At 40.1% G+C, this 22500-nt stretch overlaps 1 protein-coding gene across 2 annotated transcripts in view; it reads right to left on the reverse strand.

Moving 5' to 3' along the window:
* Positions 1-2142: 2142 nt before the first annotated feature.
* STMND1 (stathmin domain containing 1) overlaps positions 2143-22500 on the reverse strand; it is a 104871-nt gene continuing 84513 nt past the window's right edge. For both annotated transcript variants that reach the window (XM_078001353.1, XM_015135604.3), the window contains 4 exons: positions 18745-18922; positions 12477-12628; positions 3973-4104; positions 2143-2925 (listed from right to left, as the gene is read on the reverse strand). In XM_078001353.1, the coding sequence (XP_077857479.1) occupies positions 2638-2925; positions 3973-4104; positions 12477-12628; positions 18745-18922 (750 nt within the window). In that variant the 3' untranslated portion in view covers positions 2143-2637. The remainder of the gene's footprint in view (positions 2926-3972; positions 4105-12476; positions 12629-18744; positions 18923-22500) is intronic.

Genomic DNA, 22500 nt, shown 5'->3' on the forward strand with positions numbered 1-22500 from the left:
AGTCTGACTGGGTTGATTTGAAAGACCAACCTTTAAGCTCTGAAATGCTTTCTTCTGCTTTATTCAGTTTATTGATAAAGCTTTCAGTTGTATTTGAAATTCCTTGAGTTTTTCAATTTCAGAAGCTCTGATTGATTTCTTTTTAAGATGTTTATCACTTCCTTTATTTTCTGGATTGCTTTAGAAGTTTCTTGGTACTGCTTTTTGATCTTGTCCTGTATCTCATTGAGCTTCCTTGCAGTCCATGCTTTGAATTCTTTATCTGTCATTTCTGAGTTTCCATTTTAGTTAGAAACCATTGCTGGAGAGCTAGTGCAATCCTTTTGTTTGTCACTATATTCAGATTTTTCATGGTGCAGAATCCTTGTGCTGGTTCCTTCTCATCTGGAGATACTGGCACTTCTAATTTTTGTTATTATTTTCCTCAAGATAGGGTTTTTTCTTTTTCTTTCTTTTCTAATTTTCTAATTTTTCTAATTTTCCAAATTCCTAATGCATGAGATTAGGTGCTCCAGATGCCTGAAGATCTGCCTGGGAGTAGAGCAGAGAGGGCCCCTCTGCACCAAGATCTCTGCACAGGAAGGGTGGGGTGATTCAGGCTGGTGTTCCAGGTGAGTGGGTGCTACGAATGCCTGGAGAGCTGTCTGGGCATGGAGTGGACAGGGCACCCCTGAATCAAGATATCTGCATAGAAGGGGTGGGACAACTCAGTCTGCTGAACCAGGCAAGCAGGTACACAGTATCTTTAAACACATTATTTCATTTGATTCAACTCTGTGACTGTGGCTATCCCAAATTAACATGTAAGGTAATCGAGATACAGAGAGCCTGAATGCCTCAGGGTCACACTGTAAGAAGTAGACTGACTCTAAAGCTTTTGGCTCTGCAATGAGTTTTGAAGAAGCCCCTCTACCCCCTTCTACCACCACCATCATACCTCACTGGCTGTAGGTGTCTGAAGTCCTACAGGCTATAGGAACATATACAACAGAGGTCCCCAACATTTTGGCACCAGGGACTGGTTTCGTGGAAAACAAGTTTCCCATGAACGTGGGGGAGGGGGTGTGGATAGTTTCAAGATGATTCAAGTGCATTACATTTATTGTGCACTTCATTTCTATTCTTATTACATTGTCATATGTAATGAGATAATTATACAACTCACCGTAATGTAGAATCAGCGGGAGCCTGAGCTTGTTTCCCTGCAACTAGATGGTCCCATCTGGGGTGATGGGAGACAGTGACGCCCAAAGGGTGTTGCTTATGTTCAATTTACTCTATAACCCTGTTTTGGTTGCTGTCACTGCAGAATGCCCTGCTGCACAAAGATAGGATGCTGGAAATGGAAGCAGGTTTTTCAGAGCTTTTGTGGCAATGTCAGGATATTCCACTTGGACTTTAATTCAGAACATACGGAGATCTGACGTTGCCTCAAACATACTTTTAAGGCCACCAGATGCAGCTGTACAATTGAAGTACACTGACTCACTTGCCACTCTATAGCCTGTCACCAGATGCAACTTCATTGTCACTTGCCACTCACTGACTTTTGATATGTGTTTGCAAGCAAGTGAGGTAGGTGGATCATTTGAGCTCAGCAGTTTGAGACCAGCCTGGGCAACATGATGAAACCCTGTCTCTACAAAAACTTAGCCAGGTGTGGTGATGTGTGCCTGTAGTCCTAGCTACTTGGAGGTCTGAGGCTTGAGGATCACTTGAGCTCCAGGAGGTCAAGGCTGCAGTGAGCCAAGATCATGTCACTGTACTCCAGCCTGGGTGACAAAGTGAGATCCTATCTCCACACACACACAAAAAAAAAAAAAAAACAAAAAAGGGGGGCATCTAGAATCATAAGACCTGATAATTGATTGAATGTGAGTGGTAAGGGAGGGAAGAACCATGGTATATTGACAATAAGATGAGAACCAGCAGCTTCTCAGCTCAGCATGTCTGCAGGGAAGACAGACACTGGTAGCAGGCTGACTCCCAGTCTATCCCCACCCTCACAACTTCCTTCCTTCCACCCCTAGCCTCAACTGAAGTTCTTCTGTTTGCACAAGAAGAAAACTCCATTCTTTATATAATTCTGAGATTAGATATTGCTAATGTAAACTATACGGATAAAACTGTAATTCAACCAACTTCAAGACGTTGCTTTATTCCTTCACAACACGGAGAAAAAAATTTATAAAACCATAGACATACAGCATAAAAAACATACAAACCATTAAAATACTTAATACAAATCCATGCAATTTGTCTTAAAGGACCAGCAGAAGATGGACCCCGCCACAAGGCAGGAGTAAACAGGAAGGATTTCATTTGGCATGAACTTATTCATGTAAGCTGAAGGCACTTATAAATTAAAGACATCTCCATAATGTTTGAAGCCACACAAAGGAGAGTGCCAAATATCTATGCTGGTCAAGTCTCCCCCTCGCTCATTTTTTTAAAGCTAGCATAGCTACTTAATTTACTCAACTGATCTTCAGCCTGTGCAACCCACATAATCATCCTTAAGCCCAAGGCAGAAATCCCAGTGGAATGAGGTCAGTCAGTCAAAGAATATGAGACATACTACAAATGTCACAAATGGGGAGAATGGATGCTTTCTTATGAAATTCACAAAAAAATGGCTTAGTAGACTATGTCATCTTCTTGGTTGTAGGACATGTCTGACTCCACGACCCCAAAACTTTCATCACTTTCGTTTCTATCAATCAAGGTTGCATCACGTTTACTCTTTTTCCTCTTCAATGGTTTTCCTCCCTGCAGGTCAGATGGTTCAAATCCAGCAGATCTCACCCTTTGAAGTCCTTTGGCAAATGCAACCTCAGCCCCACCTAGTTCAGCTGAATCTGAATGATTGGCTGAAGGCAAAAGTCGGTCACTCCGTAACCTTTTTCTTATTTCTTCTTCTTTGGTCTGAAATGCAGTATTAAAGAATGAAAAAGAGCCTGAATAACTTTCTACAAGTTGTGATTGATGTTGCTTGTATTGAACATTCATGGCTTCTCTATGTCATTATTCAGTCATATAACAAACATTTGTTGAGAAACTCTTGTTGAAGAAGGCAGACATGGGGCCTGCCCTCATGGAGCTTGGAGTCTGGTCCTTGCTCTCTGATAGGCCAATTAGAGAGCTGGGAAACAAAGGCTGTCAGACCCAGCTGTGAAGGCTGGGTCTGGCCAAGAGCACGTGGAGGGCTATGGGGGCCCTTGGTGAAAGTGCAGTAGGAGTAATGCAGCCTGATGCTCTGCAGCGGTTTCTCTCAGTTTAACACCACACCCCAACCCTGCTTCTCCTCCTGCCCCCAGCCTCTATTGAAGTTTCTCTTTTTCCATATGAAGAATGCTCCATACTTCATTTAATTCCAAGAATTGGATGTTGCTTACTTAGGCTATATGGATGCAACTGTAATTTTCACCCAACCTGATTTATTCCTTTACAACAGAAAGGAAATTTTTAAGAAAAAACCACTAAACATATAACATATAATAAAAAGCATAAAGATCATTAAAATCCTAGCTATAGGCCAGGCACAGTGGCTCATGTCTGTGATCCCAACACTTTGGGAGACCAAGGCAGGAGGATCATTTGAGGCCAGGAGTTTAAGACTAGACTGGGCTACATAACGAGACCCCATCTCTAAACAAAAATTTTTTTTTTTTTTTTAAATCAGCCTCATGTAGTGGTATGGGCCTGTAGTCCTAGCTACTCAGGAGGCTGAGACAGGGGACCACTTGAGCCTAAAAGTTCAGGGTGGCAGTGAGCTCCAAGCATGCCACTGTACTCCAGTCTGGGCAACACAGTGAGACTGTCTCTTAAAAAAATTAGTAAAATAATAAAAAAAAAATACTGATTATAGATCCATGCAATTTGTCTTAAAATTGCTGATAGGAGAGGTCTGGCATGAGATCATTTTAGCAGACAGCGAACTCCTCAAGCCTAGAGCATCTGAGAGCTCAGTACCTTCCTGCGCTCCTCGGCGGCCTCCATCTTCTCCTTGATGTCCTTCATTGTGAAATCCTTCACTTGCTTTCTGATTGTGAGTTTTTTCAGTCTGGCAGGTGGCTTTCTCAATGGCTTCTCAGTCGTGGTCAACTGGAATAAAAACGTTTTGTTTTTACATGAAGAAACAATCATATTCACTGGCAGAGGAGAACGGCAAAAGAGAATAAACAATATAAAATGTACATTCTAGGCTGGGTGCAGTGGCTCATGCCTGTAATCCCAGCACTTTGGGAGGCTGAGGTGGGAAGCCTGCTTGAGCCCAGGAGTTCCAGGCCAGCCTGGGCAACATAGTGAAACCTCGTCTCTACAAAAATACAAAAAATTAGCCAGGTGTGGTGGTGTGTGCCTGCAGTCCCAGCTACTTGGGAGGCTGAGGGTGGAGGATTGCTTGAGCCCAGGAGCTGGAGGTTGCAGTGAGCCAAGATCATGCCACTGCACTCCAGGCTTGGCAACAGAGTGACACCCTGTCTCAAAATGAATAAATAAATAAATAAATAAATAAATAAATAAATAAATGAATAAAGTCAATTCTAAAAATCTAACTTTTCAGGGGCAGATTTAAAAAACAACAATGTGAAAGTTGGTAACAACAGAATTATAATGATAAGATCTATTCGATGCCTTACAAGCACCAGGCTATTACAAAAAGGCCCTACGAATGCAGGTGTTCTTAGACTGCATAGAAGATGACCCCTTAGAAGGAAAAAATCTTGAGAATGAATATAAGATGAAAAGCAGTGGAGAATGGGGGTGAATTTGTAGTTCAAGGTGAAGAGTTCAACCTGATGATTTTATAATATTCCACAAACTACAAGTTACTTTCATCTGGGGTAGAGAGTAGTTCTCATTGCTTCTGGTTTTGTGGCAGAAAGAGATAATTAACGATTACTGAACAACAACTCTGTGCTGGGCTTTGCTGGAGGAACTTGACAAACATTTTCATGACAGCAAGGGAAAAAAATCTCACTTCATATGATCAACTACCCTTTTAACAGTGCAAAGTGGTAATAATGACTTTCTAATTATAATTTCTAGTTCCAAAATAAGTAAAATTGTCATAAACTATTTATGAAGAAAGTTTCAATGTATATGTTTTTGTTTTAAAAATTGGTTTTAAGATAATATAGATGGATTATAAAAAATATAACTGATACATAAATCATCTCCTTATCCTCTATTTAACCACCTGGCCCCCAATCCCAGTCCTTAGCACGAATCTTTGTAAAGAATTTAGTGTGTGTCTTCTCAGATATCTGCTCTGCACACATATATATACACATATAGATATGTTAAGGATATCTGTAATGTTAAACAAAACCTAAATGGAGTTATACTATACACACTGCTCTGCAATTCACTTTCTTCAATTAACTTAATACGGACATCTTTCTATATAAATATAGATTTATTACAACTGGGTGGGGGGTGGTTAACTCCAAGGCTGCATTACAAAATGAACTGAATATTGTTCTAGATAATTTCTCTAAAGACTTTTTTTTTAAAGACAAAGGAGCTATTAATATTCATTGTAATTTCTAAAAGACTGTTTTTCCAGACTATAATGCTGTAGGTACCGACAAAATAAAACAAAGAGAGGCAGTTTAGCGCAGAGTAAAACAAGGTACCAGACCGAGACTTAGTCAGCCCTGGGTTTGAATCCTGACTGGACTATTGAATGACTTTTTTTGTTTGTTTTTTTTTTTGAGACCGAGTCTCACCCTGTCACCCAGGCTGGAGTACATTGACACGATCTTGGCTCACTGCAACCTCCGCCTGCCAGGTTCAAGCGATTCTCCTACCTTAGCCTTCCAAGTAGCTGGGGTTACAGGTGTGTGCCACCATGCCTGGTTAATTTTTGTATTTTTAGTAGAGACTGGGTTTCACCATGTTGGCCAGGCTGGTCTTGAACTCCTGACCTCAGATGTTCCACCTGCCTCAGCCACCCAAAGTGCTGGGATTACAGGCATGAGCCACCACGCCCAGCGTGTGCATTGATTCTGTATGGTTCCATAAACTCTGCAATCTATGGTTTCCTCATTTGTAAAATAAGTTTAATAATACATATTTTGGGATTGGTTTTAAAAAAGAAAGAAAAGGATAAAGTAGCCACTCTGCAAATGATAGCTACTTTTCATTCAGTCAAAGCAGTGACTTTTTCCAAAGGCAGAACACAAACTCATAACCAGGACAAAGCGGACAGGGACCGAAGCACAGAGGGGAGGAAGCAGAGCCTGCAGCCCGGGGGGAGGCCATCAGGCAGCAGGAACGCCCAGCGTGTAGTGGAGACCCAGGCAGCTCTTCTCTTTGGACTCAATTTTCTCAACTGTGAAGCAGCAAGGGGGTGGAGGCCTATTAAGCTTTCTTTCAGCTCTAAAATCTATGATTCTTAGAATGTCTTCTAAAGAAAAAACACGTATTGACGTTTTGGCTCCTTTAGACCCATCGGACGGTTTATGCGGTGCAAAGTTTTTCACTACTTGAAAACCGTGGAATGTTTGTCAAAGCAAGTTCCCTCTCCCATCATCATTTTGTATTATTTTTATGACAATTGGCTCTTGAGTTTCCTGCTGGCAAAAACCACCCGCTGAAAAGAGGGAAATACTTGCTTTGGTGGCTCAACTAGAGATACTGTGAAATTAGCAAGAAAATGATTTTTTAGGGATGTTCATGCGTAGAAGGCTAAAAGAAAATTAAGTAGTAATCCAAGATCCACTAAAGAAATGCCAGATTAGGCTATACATAGGAGCCTGAACCTTGACTAAAATTCTGAGATCAGGAGTTCTGAGAGAACTTGAATTTTTCTGTTTTGGTCACCTCTTCCCGTGGCTTAATCCTACAATGATCCTCCCCATAGAGGAAGTTAATCCTACCTGTGCAAGCCATGTTCTTTCTTGAGTTCCACATTCTAGGTAAAAAAATAAAAATCATCTAGAAAGATATCTGTATTCTTTACAATTGAATTTTATGAAGTCAGAATTTATCAAATGTTGGCACTTAAAAATGTTAACAATGGGCCGGGCACAGTGGCTCACACTATAATCCCAGCACTTTAGGAGGCTGAGGCAGGCGGATTGCTTGAGTTCAGGAATTCAAGACCAGCCTGGGCAATGTAGTCAGACCCTGTCTCTTTAAAAAAAAAAAAAAATAACAATGATCACCTTATGCTTAGAGAGGTGTTACCAGTGGAAACAACAACAAATTGGCCACAACAAAATCAACCTACAGAAGTTACCAGTTCAATTATTTTCTTAAAGAATACTTTTAGAGGACTGCCAAGTTCAAAATGCTACAATTAGATTAGAGTCCTGTTTCTAGCTACTAACTTGTATATTTTGCTTCTTACATACACTGTGCATTCCTCAGAGCTTTCTTAATTAACTATTGACCTACGGATGAACCTGTCTTCATTTTGTTCCCTTAAGGGAGTCTTGTGGATAGAACAGGCCAGTCCTGCAAAAGATCCTTCATTCTTGTTTTGTCACTGTTAGGCCTCCTGGGGAAGGTCACTCTGATCATTAGCTGGTGTTACTGAGTCCTAACTCAGTCAACTTCCTCCTCCTTAAAAACTCTCTGTGAGGTTCAACAAATAATGTTAGAGACTCTTATGCAATGTGAACAAACCCTCCAACTACACTTCAGGTTCCCAAGTACAGAAGTTGCACAGAGAAGGGAATAAACGTTACCAGACACAGAGGTCAGTAGTGAATTCACAGGGCCTCAGGTAGGGAGACCCATGATGTGCTAAGTGGCAGGGAGAAATGAATTTGGGATAAAAGACGAACTCAATAATACCTATGTGGATAAATGAGAGCCAATCACATTTCTCTAAGGAGGTCTATAGCAATCCATACACATATTGACAGGTGTACATAAAACCAATGTTTGTTTACAATATAGTCACATAAGTCTCATTAGAATGTTTAAAAATACACTGAGAGATTCACTTAACAATCTGATACTTAGCTTCTTAATCTTATATTTCTTACATATCATTTTCACTCTTAATTTTTTTTTTTTTTTTTTTTTTTAGAAATGGCATTTTACCCTGTTGCCCAGACTGGTCTTGAACACCTGGACTCAAGGGACACTCCCAGCTTAGCCTCCTAAAGCACTAGGATTACAAATGTGAGCCTAGCACATTTAATCCCCCCCTTTTTTTTTTTTAATTGGGTTTTTTGTTTGACAGGGTCTCGCTCTTTCACCCAGGCTGGAGTGCAGTGGTACAATCAAGGCTCATTGCAGCCTTGACCTTCTAGGCTCAAGTGATCCTCCAGCCTCAGCCTCCTAAGTAGCTGGAACTACAGGTGCACACCACCATGCCCAGCTAATTTTTTTTTTTTTTTTTTTTAAGAGATGGGTTTTTACCATGTTGCCCAGGTGATCTCAAACTCCTGGGCTCAAGCCATCTGCCTGTCTTGGTCTCCCAAAGTGCTGGGATTACAGGCATGAGCCACCTAGCCCAGCCTGATTTTAACTCTTAAGTAAACATAAACCATTGTAGCATAAACATTCTTGAAAGATGGTTATCCAGAGAGTACTATGAAATTACTGTGGTGTTCACTAGCAAGCTTACAAATAAAATTAAGAAAAAAGACAAAGGGGGCTCTGTGGTGGACACAGATCCTCTCCTTACCTCTAGGGAGAGACTAGCTTATGGGGATGCCCCTGCTTCGGAAGAGGGACCTTCATGAAGGTGAACCCTCAATTTTCAACATCCTTTATTCAATTTCACTCTAAATAACTCAATGAAAGATAATGACCTGGCTAAGAAGCAGCCAGATCTAAGTCTGAAATGCCCTCGTATTTAAATACACTATTGTTCCACATAAGAAGTCTTATTTTTAAATTATTCTCCTTGGCTGCTTGGCTAGTTCAGTTGGTAGAGCATGAGACTCAAAGTATTTTCGCATTTATTCAATTTTCCCATAATATTTTATTTAAAAGAATGTTTTCCCCTAGAGCAATGAAAAAATAATATTTACATGTCTGTTAAGATTCACCACATTGTAGTAACTGCTGACATAATATCTTTTTATTGACTATCCCTTTTTTGTTTCCCTTGAATTCTTGTTTTGTTTTTAGCCAGTTTTATCAGCCTGGGTTTGAAAAACTTATTAAATATTAGATATTCAAAGTATTAATATTATTAATGATGAATATTATCTAATAATATTTCCATTCTTAAGACAGTTCCCCTCTCAGTCCTTCAATATTCATTCTCATCTTTTTACATTGGCCTCATAACTCTTCCCAAAATATGCAAGACACCTGGTGTCTGACACACATATGTTCTCAGTTACCCCTGAATTGAAAGAAGTTTTATCTGTGACACAGAAACTGCATCTCTTTTATTTCCTTAGGCTTCCTGAGTATAATCTTAGTTCCTATTCCTGAAATGGTATATTTTCAGGAATATTTCAGAATTCTCTTTCACAATGAATAGGGAATCAAGAATGATTTCAAATGCTTTAACCCTTCCCAGCTTTGGTAATGAATTTGGGAGCATTGCATAGAGTTTTGGTGAAACTTCAGGGCAGTAGTTCTCAACCTGGGCTGCCCATGGGAATCGCCTGGAAACTTTCAGAAGTGTGAAAGCAGGGCCACACGCCCAGGCTGTGTGGTAGGAAGTGGTACCTAGACACTGGGATGTCTGAAATATCCCCAGGTGACTCCAATGTACCGGTAGGTTAAGGACCACTGGATTAGGCGATAGAACAAGAGAGCTGTGTGTTACTGCCTGATCTGTTGCAAGACTGGCTTATGCTGGGATATCTTGGCCTAATACCAAAGCCAAAAAAACAAAATTGTGCCATTCCTGAAAGCTGTTACATTTAAATCCTTTTGAGAACATTCCCAACAACCATTCTATGCCTATATAATATGAAAAATAGTCTTCATCTTTGGTTCACTTAATGATGCTATTAAAAGTCCAGCCCATAGTTACTATTTTTTTAAAGGTGCATCTCTTTCACAAGGTAGTTTATATTAATTAACCTTGCAGGCTCCCTTGCGAAGTCTAAGTCAGAACTCATTCATCTCTGGCAATTGAATCACGGAGAACGTTTTAATGTGATTCCTACTGGCGTATGTATGTAGACATCGAAGTGTCTGTAGCATTTTCCTTAAGAAGACATTGTTTAGCTACTGAATGTTTCCACAATCTATCTGCCTCCTCTCAAACTTGCTTTCCTTTTTCTTTTGACACACTTTCTTTTTTTCTGACCCTTACAGACTGACCTACAGCTAGAAAAAAATATTTCCTCTCCCCTTTGATATTAAAAACCCATCCTTCTTCTAGTACTTTCAAATAAGATAAGGCACTCTAAAATGCCTTGTATCATGATAGCGTTGTGCAAATGTAAATTGTCATTATGTTGGCATTATCTTTTCCATTATATAATCCATTTTTACCTTCCTTTCCGCCCTCCCCCTACCCCCCGACATCCTCTTATTATTGGCAGCCTGATAATGTTATTCACAAGGTTTGGCAATCTCCTTTCCTTTCTCCCAAATACTTTCTGCAGGATTTATTTTCCTTTTTCAAAAGAAAATGCCACTTTGGCTTTTATTCATGAGTTCTCAACATTCCCCATACACAAAGAAGGAAATTAACTTTATTCAAACACTAAGTAACTCAGTCTAGGTGGCAAATTTGATTTAAATAACGAGTTTTTAATTCCTAATGGACTGTTTGCCCTACAACACAGGGATAGGCAACCATTAAGTAGCCTTTGGGTAATTTCTGATCTCTATTTCCACCATTTCCTTTTCTTTCTTTACTTTTTCATTCATTTTTTTCTCTGGCTTCTTTTCTTTTCTTTTCTTTTCTCTGGCTTCTTTTCACTGTTATTTCTTTTTTTTTTCACTTTTTCTCTTCTGCCTGTACTTTAAGGACTACTCGGAGTGCCTGGGAGCATTGGCTTAAAAAAAAAAACCCAAACAAACAAGAAAACAAAACAAAATAACAGCAACAACTAAGTCTGCTATCTTCTTCACAGGTTTCCACAGAATTTATTTAAAAATTTAGAACTCAGTCAGAGCAGGGCGCAATGGCTCACACCTGTAATCCCAGCACTTTGGGAGGCTGAGGCGGGTGAATCACAATGTCGGGAGTTCGAGACCAGCCTGGCCAAGATGGCGAAACCCCATCTCTACTAAAAATACAAAAATTAGTCAGGCATGGTGGCGGGCACCTGTAATCCCAGTTTCCAGGGAGGCTGAGGAAGAAGAATCGCTTGAACCCAGTAGGCAGAGGTTGCAGTGAGCCAAGATCGCACCACTGTACTCTAGCCTGGGTGACAAAGCAAGACTCCATCTCAAAAAAAAAAAAAAAAAAATTAGAACTCTAGACTTTAGCCAAGCTAGTTAAAATCAGAGTAAAAATATTATTCATGTTGAGGAAAAACTATGACAGATTAATCAGGATAAATTAACAAAGAAAAATAATAGTACAGCAATTTCTAGAATTCTATTTAATTCTTCATGTTTGATTTTGGGGTGTGCATATGGATAAATGTACAGCCATATTTGTTTTAGCTTTGGCATTTAGGCCTATTTATTTTCTCTTTTAAAGTTTTACTTTATTTTTAATGGACATGGAATTGTATATAATTATAGGGTACAGTATGATGTTTTGATACATGCGTAATGATCAAGTCAGGGTAATTAGCATAGCCATCACCTCAAACACTTGTCGGGCCTATTTTCTTACTGAATAAATCAGATTCAGTTTTACATTTCTAATGCCCTGCACAATGCCTATTACATAGGTAGTGCTCAAGAAAAACATTTGAAAGAATGAAAGTATGTTATTCAGTGGGGCCTATTGTTTCTCAAATTTAGTAAAACCCAATATACATTTTACTGGATCAATTAATCATTAATAATTGGAGCAATTCCTGAGTCCACAAAGAAGGATGGTGTATTAGTCTGTTCTCACATTGCTATAAGGAAATACCTGAGACTGGGTATTTTTTTTTATAAATTACGTTTATTTATAATAACTTTATAAAGAAAAGAGGTTTAATTGATTCACAGTTTTACATGGCTGGGAAGGCCTCAGGAAACTTACAATCATGGTGGAAGGAACCTTTTCACAAGGCGGTAGGAGAGAGAATGCGTGCAAGCAGGGGAAATGCCAGACACTTATAAAACCATCAGATTTCGTGAGACTCACTCACTATCATGAGAACAGCATAAGGGAAACCACTTCATGATTCAATTACCTCCACCTGGTTCCACCCTTGACACCTGAGGATTACAATTCAAGGTGAGATTTGAGTGGGAGCACAGAACCAAACCATATGAGATGGTGTGTGGAGGTGGGGGGGGAATTTAAGGGACTTAAATAAATGCTGTTATCTGTATTGTAACTTGCATATGCTGGAAATAATGACTCATGATCCATCATATTCTATTGCTAATTTTAACTATAAGCTAATGTTAATTACAAAATTACTTGCCGTGACATCATATGATTCTCCATTTCTAAATACTTTGCTGTGGCTTTGTATAATTCCTTGAACAATTAGTTCCTCCAGGATATCTGATGACTTCTGTCGCTCTCGACTGTCTAGGGGTTGGGGTTTATTGATTAATCCATTGGTTACTAGATCTTCCAAAAAAGAGGAAAAGAAAAAAGAAAGCAAAATTTAAGAATCAAGGTTTTTTCAATCAAATGCTAAATGGATGCCTTACAAACCATGCTGCTTAATTAGATCTTAGCTTCAACACTTAATATATTTCTATTATAAGTCTTTGTAATCCTTCGAAGTTCAGATTCTTCATGTTCTTACAGAGGATACACATCAACGTAATATACTGTTTACTTAGCAGACCACATATTAAGATAACAAAAAGCCTTTCTGTGTGCTGCTGTGGACTGCCTCTTTGTGGTAACAACACTTACACACTTGGGTACGACGACGTTGGTTTGCTCGAGTAATTATGAAGCTAAACCACAGCTAAGAATCAGATATTCTTTTGGTGATTCTTTGAGTTGTGGTTTGGTTTCCATGCTTTGTATGCAAAGGATAAACAGCGTGATGTTGCCAAGAGACTTCTAGTTCTGCAACTCTAAGTTTATAATTACGCCATCTACTAAGTCTACATAAGTAAAAGTGTGCCTTTTTGAAAAGAGTCTTTGAACCAAATCAGAATTGGAGTTAGAGTGATATCAGCTAAATTTTTATTCATGATTCTAAATATAAGCACTGAAACAGTTTATAGGGGAGTCTTTATAAGCTGCACTAATGAGAGAGGCTCCCCCATCACAAATCATCCAATTACATAAACAAGCAAATAAGCAGCCACAGTTATGCCATCACATTATAAAACAAACGGCGCTGGCCTGTTGGGCCAAAGACAGTTTTGCTTTTCCTGTCTGTAACAGTGCAATAGGAAGTCCTGAGAAGTGAGCTATCTTCTATGCTGTCATCATCAGGAAGTCCTGATGTAACCAAGTCCATTCCATTTAGTGGATGGCATTTTCCCATAAAAAAATTCTTTCTTTTTTTTCTTTTTTTTTTTTTTTTTGAGACGGAGTCTCGCTCTGTCGCCCAGGCTGGAGTGCAGTGGCGTGATCTCGGCTCACTGCAAGCTCCGCCTCCCGGGTTCCCGGCATTCTCCTGCCTCAGCCTCCCCAGTAGCTGGGACTACAGGCACCCGCCACCTCGCCCGGCTAGTTTTTTCTATTTTTTAGTAGAGACGGGGTTTCACCGTGTTAGCCAGGATGGTCTCGATCTCCTGACCTCGTGATTCGCCCGTCTCGGCCTCCCAAAGTGCTGGGATTACAGGCTTGAGCCACCGCGCCCAGCCTCTTTTTTTTCTTTTTGAGATTAAGTTTCACTCTTATCACTCAGGCTGGAGTGCAATGGCGAGATCTCAGCTCACTGCAACCTCCTCCTCCTGGGTTCAAGCGATTCTCTTGCCTCAGCCTCCCAAGTAGCTGGGACTACAGGTGTGTGCCACCATGCCTAATTTTTGTATTTTTAGTAGAGATGGGATTTCACCATGTTGGACAGGCTGGTCTCAAACTCCTGACCTCAGGTAGTCTGCCCACCTCAGCCGCCTGAAGAGCTGGGATTACAGGCATGAGCCACCTTGCCCGGCGAAAATTTCTAATCTCAGTGGTTAGCAGTGAGACCTTTCATGAATTTGTGCTGGGAAGATAGAAAACACACACACACACACACACACACACACACACACACTCACACACACTAATCAGATGTCTCTCACTTCAGCATATTAACCTCTCCGGTATAAGAGATTTCTAGGATTGGCCACTGCAAGTAACTCCAACAGTTTTCCTCCTGTCAATATCTGTCTAGTGCTGTTTTTTCTACTCTTGCAAGTGTTTGAAATAGAGCTGCTTCTGATTTTAAAGTGCTCTGTACAGATTTTGGCACGGGGTAGTAAAACATGTCAGACGGGGAGGTCAACTAGAAACTTGAAACAATGGAGAAGATTTCAATGAAAAGGTCAGAAGTGAATCCCCTTCAAGGAATTGGAATGATTTTTTTGGTTAGAAGGTGGCCTTGTTTGGAAGGGTCAAAATAATAATAATGATCATTTACTGAGCACTTAGGCACCTGCACTATACTAAATACTTGACACACTGTATGACATCAAATGTAAACATCAACTCAGAGTGCTATTATTATCCCTATTTTAGAAATAAACACTGATGTGAGAGAAGCTAATTAACTTACCATGGTGACACAGGTAGCATGTGTGTTACACAGGGCTAAATCTAAGTCTGCTTGGCTCCAACCTTCACTCTCTCAACTGTCCCAGTGTTCTCCCAAATACGTCATGTAAGCAGCTCCACTGTCAGTGGTTCATTTCTCTCCCAGGATGTTTCTAAAAGGAATGTCATGTTTGACATCTGTCGCTAACATAATAAAATCATTGTAACCATTGCGATCCATTCTTTTTGGAGTTCTCTAAAGAATTTGGCTTTGGCCGGGCGCGGTGGCTCAAGCCTGTAATCCCAGCACTTTGGGAGGCCGAGATGGGCGGATCACGAGGTCAGGAGATCGAGACCATTCTGGCTAACACGGTGAAACCCCGTCTCTACTAAGAAATACAAAAAATAGCCGGGCGAGGTGGCAGCGCCTGTAGTCCCAGCTACTCGGGAGGCTGAGGCCAGAGAATGGCGTGAACCCGGGAGGCGGAGCTTGCAGTGAGCTGAGATCCGGCCACTGCACTCCAGCCTGGGCTACAGAACGAGCCTCCGTCTCAAAAAAAAAAAAAAAAAAAAAAAAAAAAGAATTTGGCTTGATATTTACAGCAGCTAACTTATACAGAGATTCCTGGAATATGTCAGTCATTTCAACAATTTTCATGCTTTCTTGGGACATTGGAGAATATTGGAGATTGTTTAAAAACCATGTTGTGCTTCTTTTGATTATAATAGTTACTGTAGTAAACTTAGAAAATACAGGAACTAGTAAAAGATTAAAAAAAAATGCCTATGCTTTCACCACCCAGAGATTACCATTGTTAATATACAAAATTTTATTTTTATAAGTTCGACATCATACTGAACATACAGTTTCATTTCTTATCTAGCTAATATTTATATGAGCATTTTCTGATGTCACTGGAAACTCTTCATAAGCATAAGTGTAAAAAGTGAAATTATACAAGAAAACACGGGTGAATTCATCTTTAACCTTGGTGTAGGGAAAGGCTTTCTAACTGTGACTCAAAATCCAAATTGAATTTTAAACATTTATAAATGTTACTAGATTAAAAATGACTTTTGCAAAACAAAACTCCCCATAAACATAACGAGTTGAGTATAGATATAATGTACCTCCTAATTTTATGTATTAAGAAAGACACAATATCATTTTTGGTATTCTTGCTAAAATTGTGTAACCCTGGCTCATGCCTGTAATCCCAGCACTTTGGGAGGCCAAGGCAGGTGGATCACTTGAGGTTAGGAGTTCAAGATCAGCCTGGCTAACATGGTGAAACTCCGTCTCTACTAAAAACAAACAAACAAACAAACAAAAAACCTGAGTGTGGTGGCGGGCCCCTGTAATCCCAGCTAGTTGATAGGCTGAGGCAGACAGAATTGCTTGAATCTGGGAGGCGGAGGTTGCAGTGAGCTGAGATTGCGCCACTGTACTCCAGCCTGGGTGACAGAACGAGACTCTGTCTCCAAAAAAAAAAAAAAAAAAAAAAAATTGCGTAACCCAAATCCAATCAGGAGGAAAGCTCAAACAAACCCAAATTGATAAACATTCTGCAAAATAAATGTTTTATACTTTTCAAACATATCAAGTTCATAAAAGACTAAGAAAAACTGAGGAGTTGTTCAGATTAAAGAAGACTAAAGACCATAGATGACTAAATTAAAAATGTGATCCTGGATTAGATAGATCCTGCATCAGAAATTCATTTATAAAGAATAGTTGTGAGACAATTGACCAAATTTGAATATGATCTATAGGTGAGATAACAGTACTACATCAAAGGTAATTTCCTGGCCCGGCATGGTGGCTCATGCCTGTAATCCCAGCACTCGGAGAGGCCGAAGCGGACAGATCACCTGAGGTCAGGAGTTTGAGACAAGACTGACCAATCTGATGAAACCTCGCCTCTACTAAAAATACAAAAATTAGCCAGGCATGGTGGTGGGCGCCTGTAATCTCAGCTACTCGGGAGGCTGAGGCAGGAGAATCACTTGAACCTGGGAGGCGGAGGTTGCAGTGAGCTGAGATCGCGTCATTGCCCTCCAGCCTGGGCAACAAGAGCAAAACTCTGTCTCTTAAAAAAAAAAAAAAAAAGGGTCATTTCCCAATTTTGATCCTTGTACAGAGATTATGCAAAGAGTGTCCTTGTTTTTAGGAAATACGCAGCGGAGTATATGAAAGCAAAGTGCCATTATGTCTAACTTATTAACAGAAAAAAATCTACTTGTATAAGGGGGGATATAATGCAATGTGGCAGAAGGTTAACATTTGGGGAATCTGAGTGAAAGAATATAGGTGTTCTTTGTTTTTTGCACCTTTTCTTGACTCTGAAAATATACGAAATAAATATTTTAAAAAAGGAAACACTTGGGGAATGTTAGTGTTAAACTTGATGGTCTTAAGAAATATACTCTGCAGGGCCAGGTGCAGTGGCTCATGCCTGTAATCCCAACACTTTGGGAGGCTGAGGGGGGTGTGTATCACTTGAGGTCAGGAGTTCGAGACCAGCCTGGCCAACATGGTAAAAACCCGTCTCTACTAAAAATGCAAAAATTAGCCAGGCGTGATGGCATATGCCTGTAATCCCAGCTACTCAGAAGGCTGAGGCAGGAGTACTGCTTGAACCTGGGAGGTGGAAGTTGCAGTGAGCTGAGATTGCACCACTGCACTCCAGCCGGGTGACAGAGCAAGACTCTGTCTCAAAAAAAGAAGAAGTATACTCTGCAGATTTGAAGAGCAGAGACACAACAAGGAGGATGCCAAGGGCTGAGACAGAGAGAGGAAACTGGGCAGAGGACAAATAGGAAGTTCAGGGTACTAGGTCCTACTCACTCTGTGGTAAGATGCTTCCTGAGGACTCCTTGATGCTGCATTTTAGAAACATCTGCTTTGGTGGCTGACTTCCTCCCTAGCTGTTCTCTCTCAACACCTTTCTGCTTACCTGTCACCCTCTTCATGCCATCTTTAACATTGTACATACACCTGGCAGCACTGACTGTCCTGGGTCACCAGGTCCCTGTGTGCCTGACACTCTGCAGTCTGTGACCAACGTTGATATTTAGCATTCATGTTGCTGTCTAGAGGGAAGTTGCATCAACAAAATCATTGGAAAGAAAAAAGATGTATTTGTCAACCTAACACATAGAAGGCAGGGAGAGGCCGTTCCTGTGCTGCATTCCTCAACCTCCTAGTCATTCTAAGAGGTCACGCTGACTACATCAGAACAGCAAGGGGAGGGCGAATAGAAAATCTGTGATAACCTGAGTGTGCCAGGAAAGTTCAAGAAATAGAATCGCATGTATGAACCCATCTGCTTTCCAATCCCAACTTGTACCTAGAGAAGAAACAACAGTGGTGGGGAGCAAAAGTCTTCCCCCCTGAAATAAAAAGAGTACTTTTCCTTGAGGGCTGTGAAGTTCAATATGTTTCAAAGGCTGACCGAATATAAATAAGATGACTTAAATCGACACCAGGCGGTAATTCATGTTGAGGGAAAACACAACACAGGAAAACCCACAAATAGTTTCTAAATAGCACAAGTCAGTCATAACTACCTCTTTCACATTTCTGAAAGATTCTTTTGTTGTATATTTGCTGATACTTTGGATGCAGAAAGACAGGGAAAACAGTTTATTGTAGGTTTTATTTATTTGTGTAAATGTAGAACTTTCCCTTGGAAAGATATTATCATCGTGGGAGTTTAAATTCCTTGGAACTGTGCAAGTCCCATTCCTAAAGTCTGGCCTTAACTCCCAATAAAGCCTCTTAGTTTATTTATTTATTTATTTTTTAAAGATGGTCTTAATTACTTCATCGACAAGAAGATTAATGCTTAGCATTATTGACTCACGTAATGAAGGCCTAAGGCTAAATTCTAATGTTTCAGAGATAAAAACATTGCCATTTAACATACTTCATGGCCCAGAAAGCAATGATAAAAGGACCACCAAGTAAACCTTGTAGACGTATTTAGAGAAACAGTATTTTGTGAAGGTCTACATGAATGGGGGCAGAGGGAGGTTACCTGAATTTCCTCGTCTGTTTCTTTCACTAGGAGATGGAGAATTTTCTGAAATGGTTCCAGGTAAGCTTCCCATCTGGACTTGTTCCAGGCCTTCTGCAGTGTCCACAGTATTCTTGGTCAGAGCAGCTTCCATCTGGGGGCTGCAGTTTTCCCCACTATGAGGCACACCGACATCAGCCTGTGAAAAGGGAACAGCTTTGTTAGAATCAAGATTTCTCGGTAAATTAAAACAATGTTGCAGGGTCTGCTTTGTGAATATTTAGCCAGCTAGTATCTGTGGCGGGCTCTATAGTACCCAGAAAGCCATAGATCAGGGGTTCCCAGCCCCCCGGGCCACATACCTGTACTGGTCCGTGGCCTGTTAGGAACCGGACTGCAGAGCAGGAGGTGAGGAGTGGGCTAGCCAGCGAAGCTTCATCTTTATTTACAGCTGCTCCTCATCACTCACATTACCCCCAGAGCTCTGCCTCCTGTCAGATCAGCAGTGGCATTAGATTCTCATTAGGAGCACAAACCCTGTTGTGAACTGCACAACTGCGAGGGATCTAGGTTGCGTACTCCTTTTAAGAATCGAATGCGGCCGGGCGCAGTGGTTCACGCTTGTTATCCCAGCACTTTGCGAGGCCGAGGCGGGCGGATCACCTGAGGTCAGGAGTTTGAGACCAGCCTGCCCAACGTGGTGAAATCCTGTCTCTACTAAAAATACAAAAAAATTAGCCAGGCATGGTGGTGGGCACCTGTAATCTGAGCTACTAGGGAGGCTTAGGCAGGAGAATTGCTTGAACCCAGGAGGTGGAGGTTGCAGTGAGCCGAGATTGCACCACTGCACTCCAGTTTGGGCCACAAGAGTGAAACTCTGTCTCAAAAAAAAAAAAAAAAAAAAGAGTCTAATGCCTTATAATCTGTCACTGCTTTCCATTACCCCCAGATGGGACTGTCTAGCAGGAAGACAAGCTCAAGGCTCCCACTAATTCTACATTATGGTGAGTTGTATAATTATTTCATTATATATTACAATGTAATAATAATAGAGAAAAAATATACAATAGATGTAATGCCGTTGAGTTGTCCTGAAACCATCCCCCCAACCCTAGTCCATGGAAAAACTGTCTTCCACAAAACTGGTCCCTGGTGTCAAAGAGGTTGGCAACTACTGTTTTAAGCCACTAAACTTGTGTGAATTGGCTATAGCAGCAATAGAAAACGAATATAGTATCTAATAGGCATCTACCAGGTAAAAGCTACTATGCTGAGCATTCTGGAGGATACCAAGATAGACAAGTTCAGCCTTGAGTGTGAGAGTAGAGGTACTACGGCATTAAAACAATTTATAATAATGAAGCTATATTGTTTTTGCTGATTAAAAAAGTAATACAGATTGGATGTGGTGGTTCATGCCTGTAACCCCAGCACTTTGGGAGGTGGGGGAGGGAGGATCACTGGAGCCCAGGAGTTCGAGACCAGCCTGGGTGAGATGGGGAAACCCCATCTCAAAAAAAAAAAAAAAAAAAAAAGTGATGCTGACTTAGATTTATTGTAAAAAATAATTAAATAATATAAAAGAGAATTGCAATGGTTAGTTTTATGTGTCAACTGGGCTAGGCTATAGTAGCCAGTTATTCTGTCAAACACAAATCTTAGTGGTACTGTAAATGTAGTTTGTAGATGTGGTTAATATATGTAATCAATTGACTGTAAGTAAAGGAGATTACCCTTGATAATCTGGGTAGGTCTCATCCAGTCAATCGAAAGGCTTCAAGAGTAGAACTGAGGTCTTCCTGAGGAAGAAGAAATCTGCCTGTGAAATGTAGCTTCAACTCCAGCCTGTTCTTTTCGACTGCCTGCCCTATCCTATGGATTTTGATTTTCCTAGCCAGCCTTCATGACTGTATCAGCCAGTTCCTTACAATTTACCTATCTACCTGTCTATCTATCTGTCTATCCTACTGGTTCTTTCCCTCTGGTAGAACCTTGATTGATAGAGAAACACAGTAGAAAGTAATAATATCTTCTAGAGAGAAGCACTACTAACATTTTAGTATATCATTGCCCAGATGTATTTGCTCACATAACCTTTAAAAATACATTGGAACTGGCCAATAAGCACACGAGAAGATGTTCAACATTATTAATCAGTAGGAGAATGCAAATCAAAACCACAGTGAGATACCCCTTCATATCCCCTAGGATAACTATAATGAAAATGACACATAATAACAAGTGTTGGTGAGGATGTGGAGAAATTGGAACCCTCATATATTGCTGGACAAATGTGAAATGGTGCAGCACTTTAGAAAACACTTTGAGAGCTCTTCACAAAGTGAAACATAGAGTTACCACGTGACCCAGAAATTTCACCCCAAGTATGTACCCAAGCAAAATAAAAACATCTGTTCTTGCAAAAACTTGCACACAAATATTCACAATTATTACTTATAATACCCCAAAAGTGGAAACAACTTAAGTGTCCATCAGCTGATGAACGTATAAATAAAATGCGGTACAGTCATCCAAAGGAATATTATTCGGCAAGAAAAAGAAATTAAACACTGACATATGTTTCAACATAGATGACACTTGGAAATATTACGCTAAGTGAAAAAAGCCAATCACAGAGGCCATTCATATTGAGAATAGGCAAATTTATAGAAACAGAAAATAGATTTATTGATTGCCTGTGCGGGGGAAATGAGGATTGACTATTAATGGGTAGTCATTTCTTTGCGGAGGGCAAAATGTTCTAAAATTAGATTGTGGTAATGGCTGTTAATTGTACATTTTAAATGGATGCTATGGTTTGAATGTGTCCCTTTCAAATTCAGGTGTTACCAATGTGATAATATTAAGAGGTGGGACCTTCAAGAGCTGATTAGGCCATGTGGGATCCTCCCTCATTAAGGGGATTAAGGTGTTATAAAGAGGAGCTTCACACAGATTTAGTTAACTTGCTCTGCTTTTCTGCCATGTGAGGACACAGAAGGGCAGCCCTCACCAGACAATCAAACCTTCCATTGCCTTGATCTTGGACTTCCTATAAAAAGAAATTTCTGTTTTTTATAATTTACCCAGTCCACGGTATTCTGTTATAGCAGCACAAACAGACTAAGAGAGGAGGTGAATCACATTTTAATAAAGCTGTTTTAAAAATAAAATGAAAAGAATTATATATTAAACGATATTATATTTCTGTAACCTGCTCAACAATATGTAAGAAACATTTACCTATATCAACATACATAGGCCTACCTCATTCTATTTAGTGATAAGGAGTAGCTACTTATCTGACGATGGCATTGGAGCTCATTATGTAACTATGCCACAATGTATTTAGCCAAGTCCTACTGAAGGACATGTAGGTGTTTCTAACTTTTCAATAATATAAACTGTGTTGGAATAATACATGTGAATATACATCACTGTGAACCCATGAACCCATCCAATCATTCCATAAGAATAAATTCCTGCATGTGGATATGTTGGGTCTAAGGATATGCACATTTTATATTAATATATGTTTCCAGAAGGTTCTCCATAAATACTGCACTAATTTATAATCCCACCTTCTCCTTTCAAGGGTGTCTGTTTCTTCAAACCACAGTTCCATTGCTTGTAAATAGGTCAAAACAAAGCACAAAAATGGTCTCTCGGTGATTTAGTAAAAATCATTGATGACAAAATGCTGGTCCATGTTATATTTTTCACAGTTCCACAGCAAAATAAGAACAATGTAATGAGTTTTTCACAAAGCTGAATTAA

Source organism: Macaca mulatta, chromosome 4 (genome assembly GCF_049350105.2).
Source record: "Macaca mulatta isolate MMU2019108-1 chromosome 4, T2T-MMU8v2.0, whole genome shotgun sequence".
Lineage (NCBI taxonomy): Eukaryota > Metazoa > Chordata > Mammalia > Primates > Cercopithecidae > Macaca > Macaca mulatta.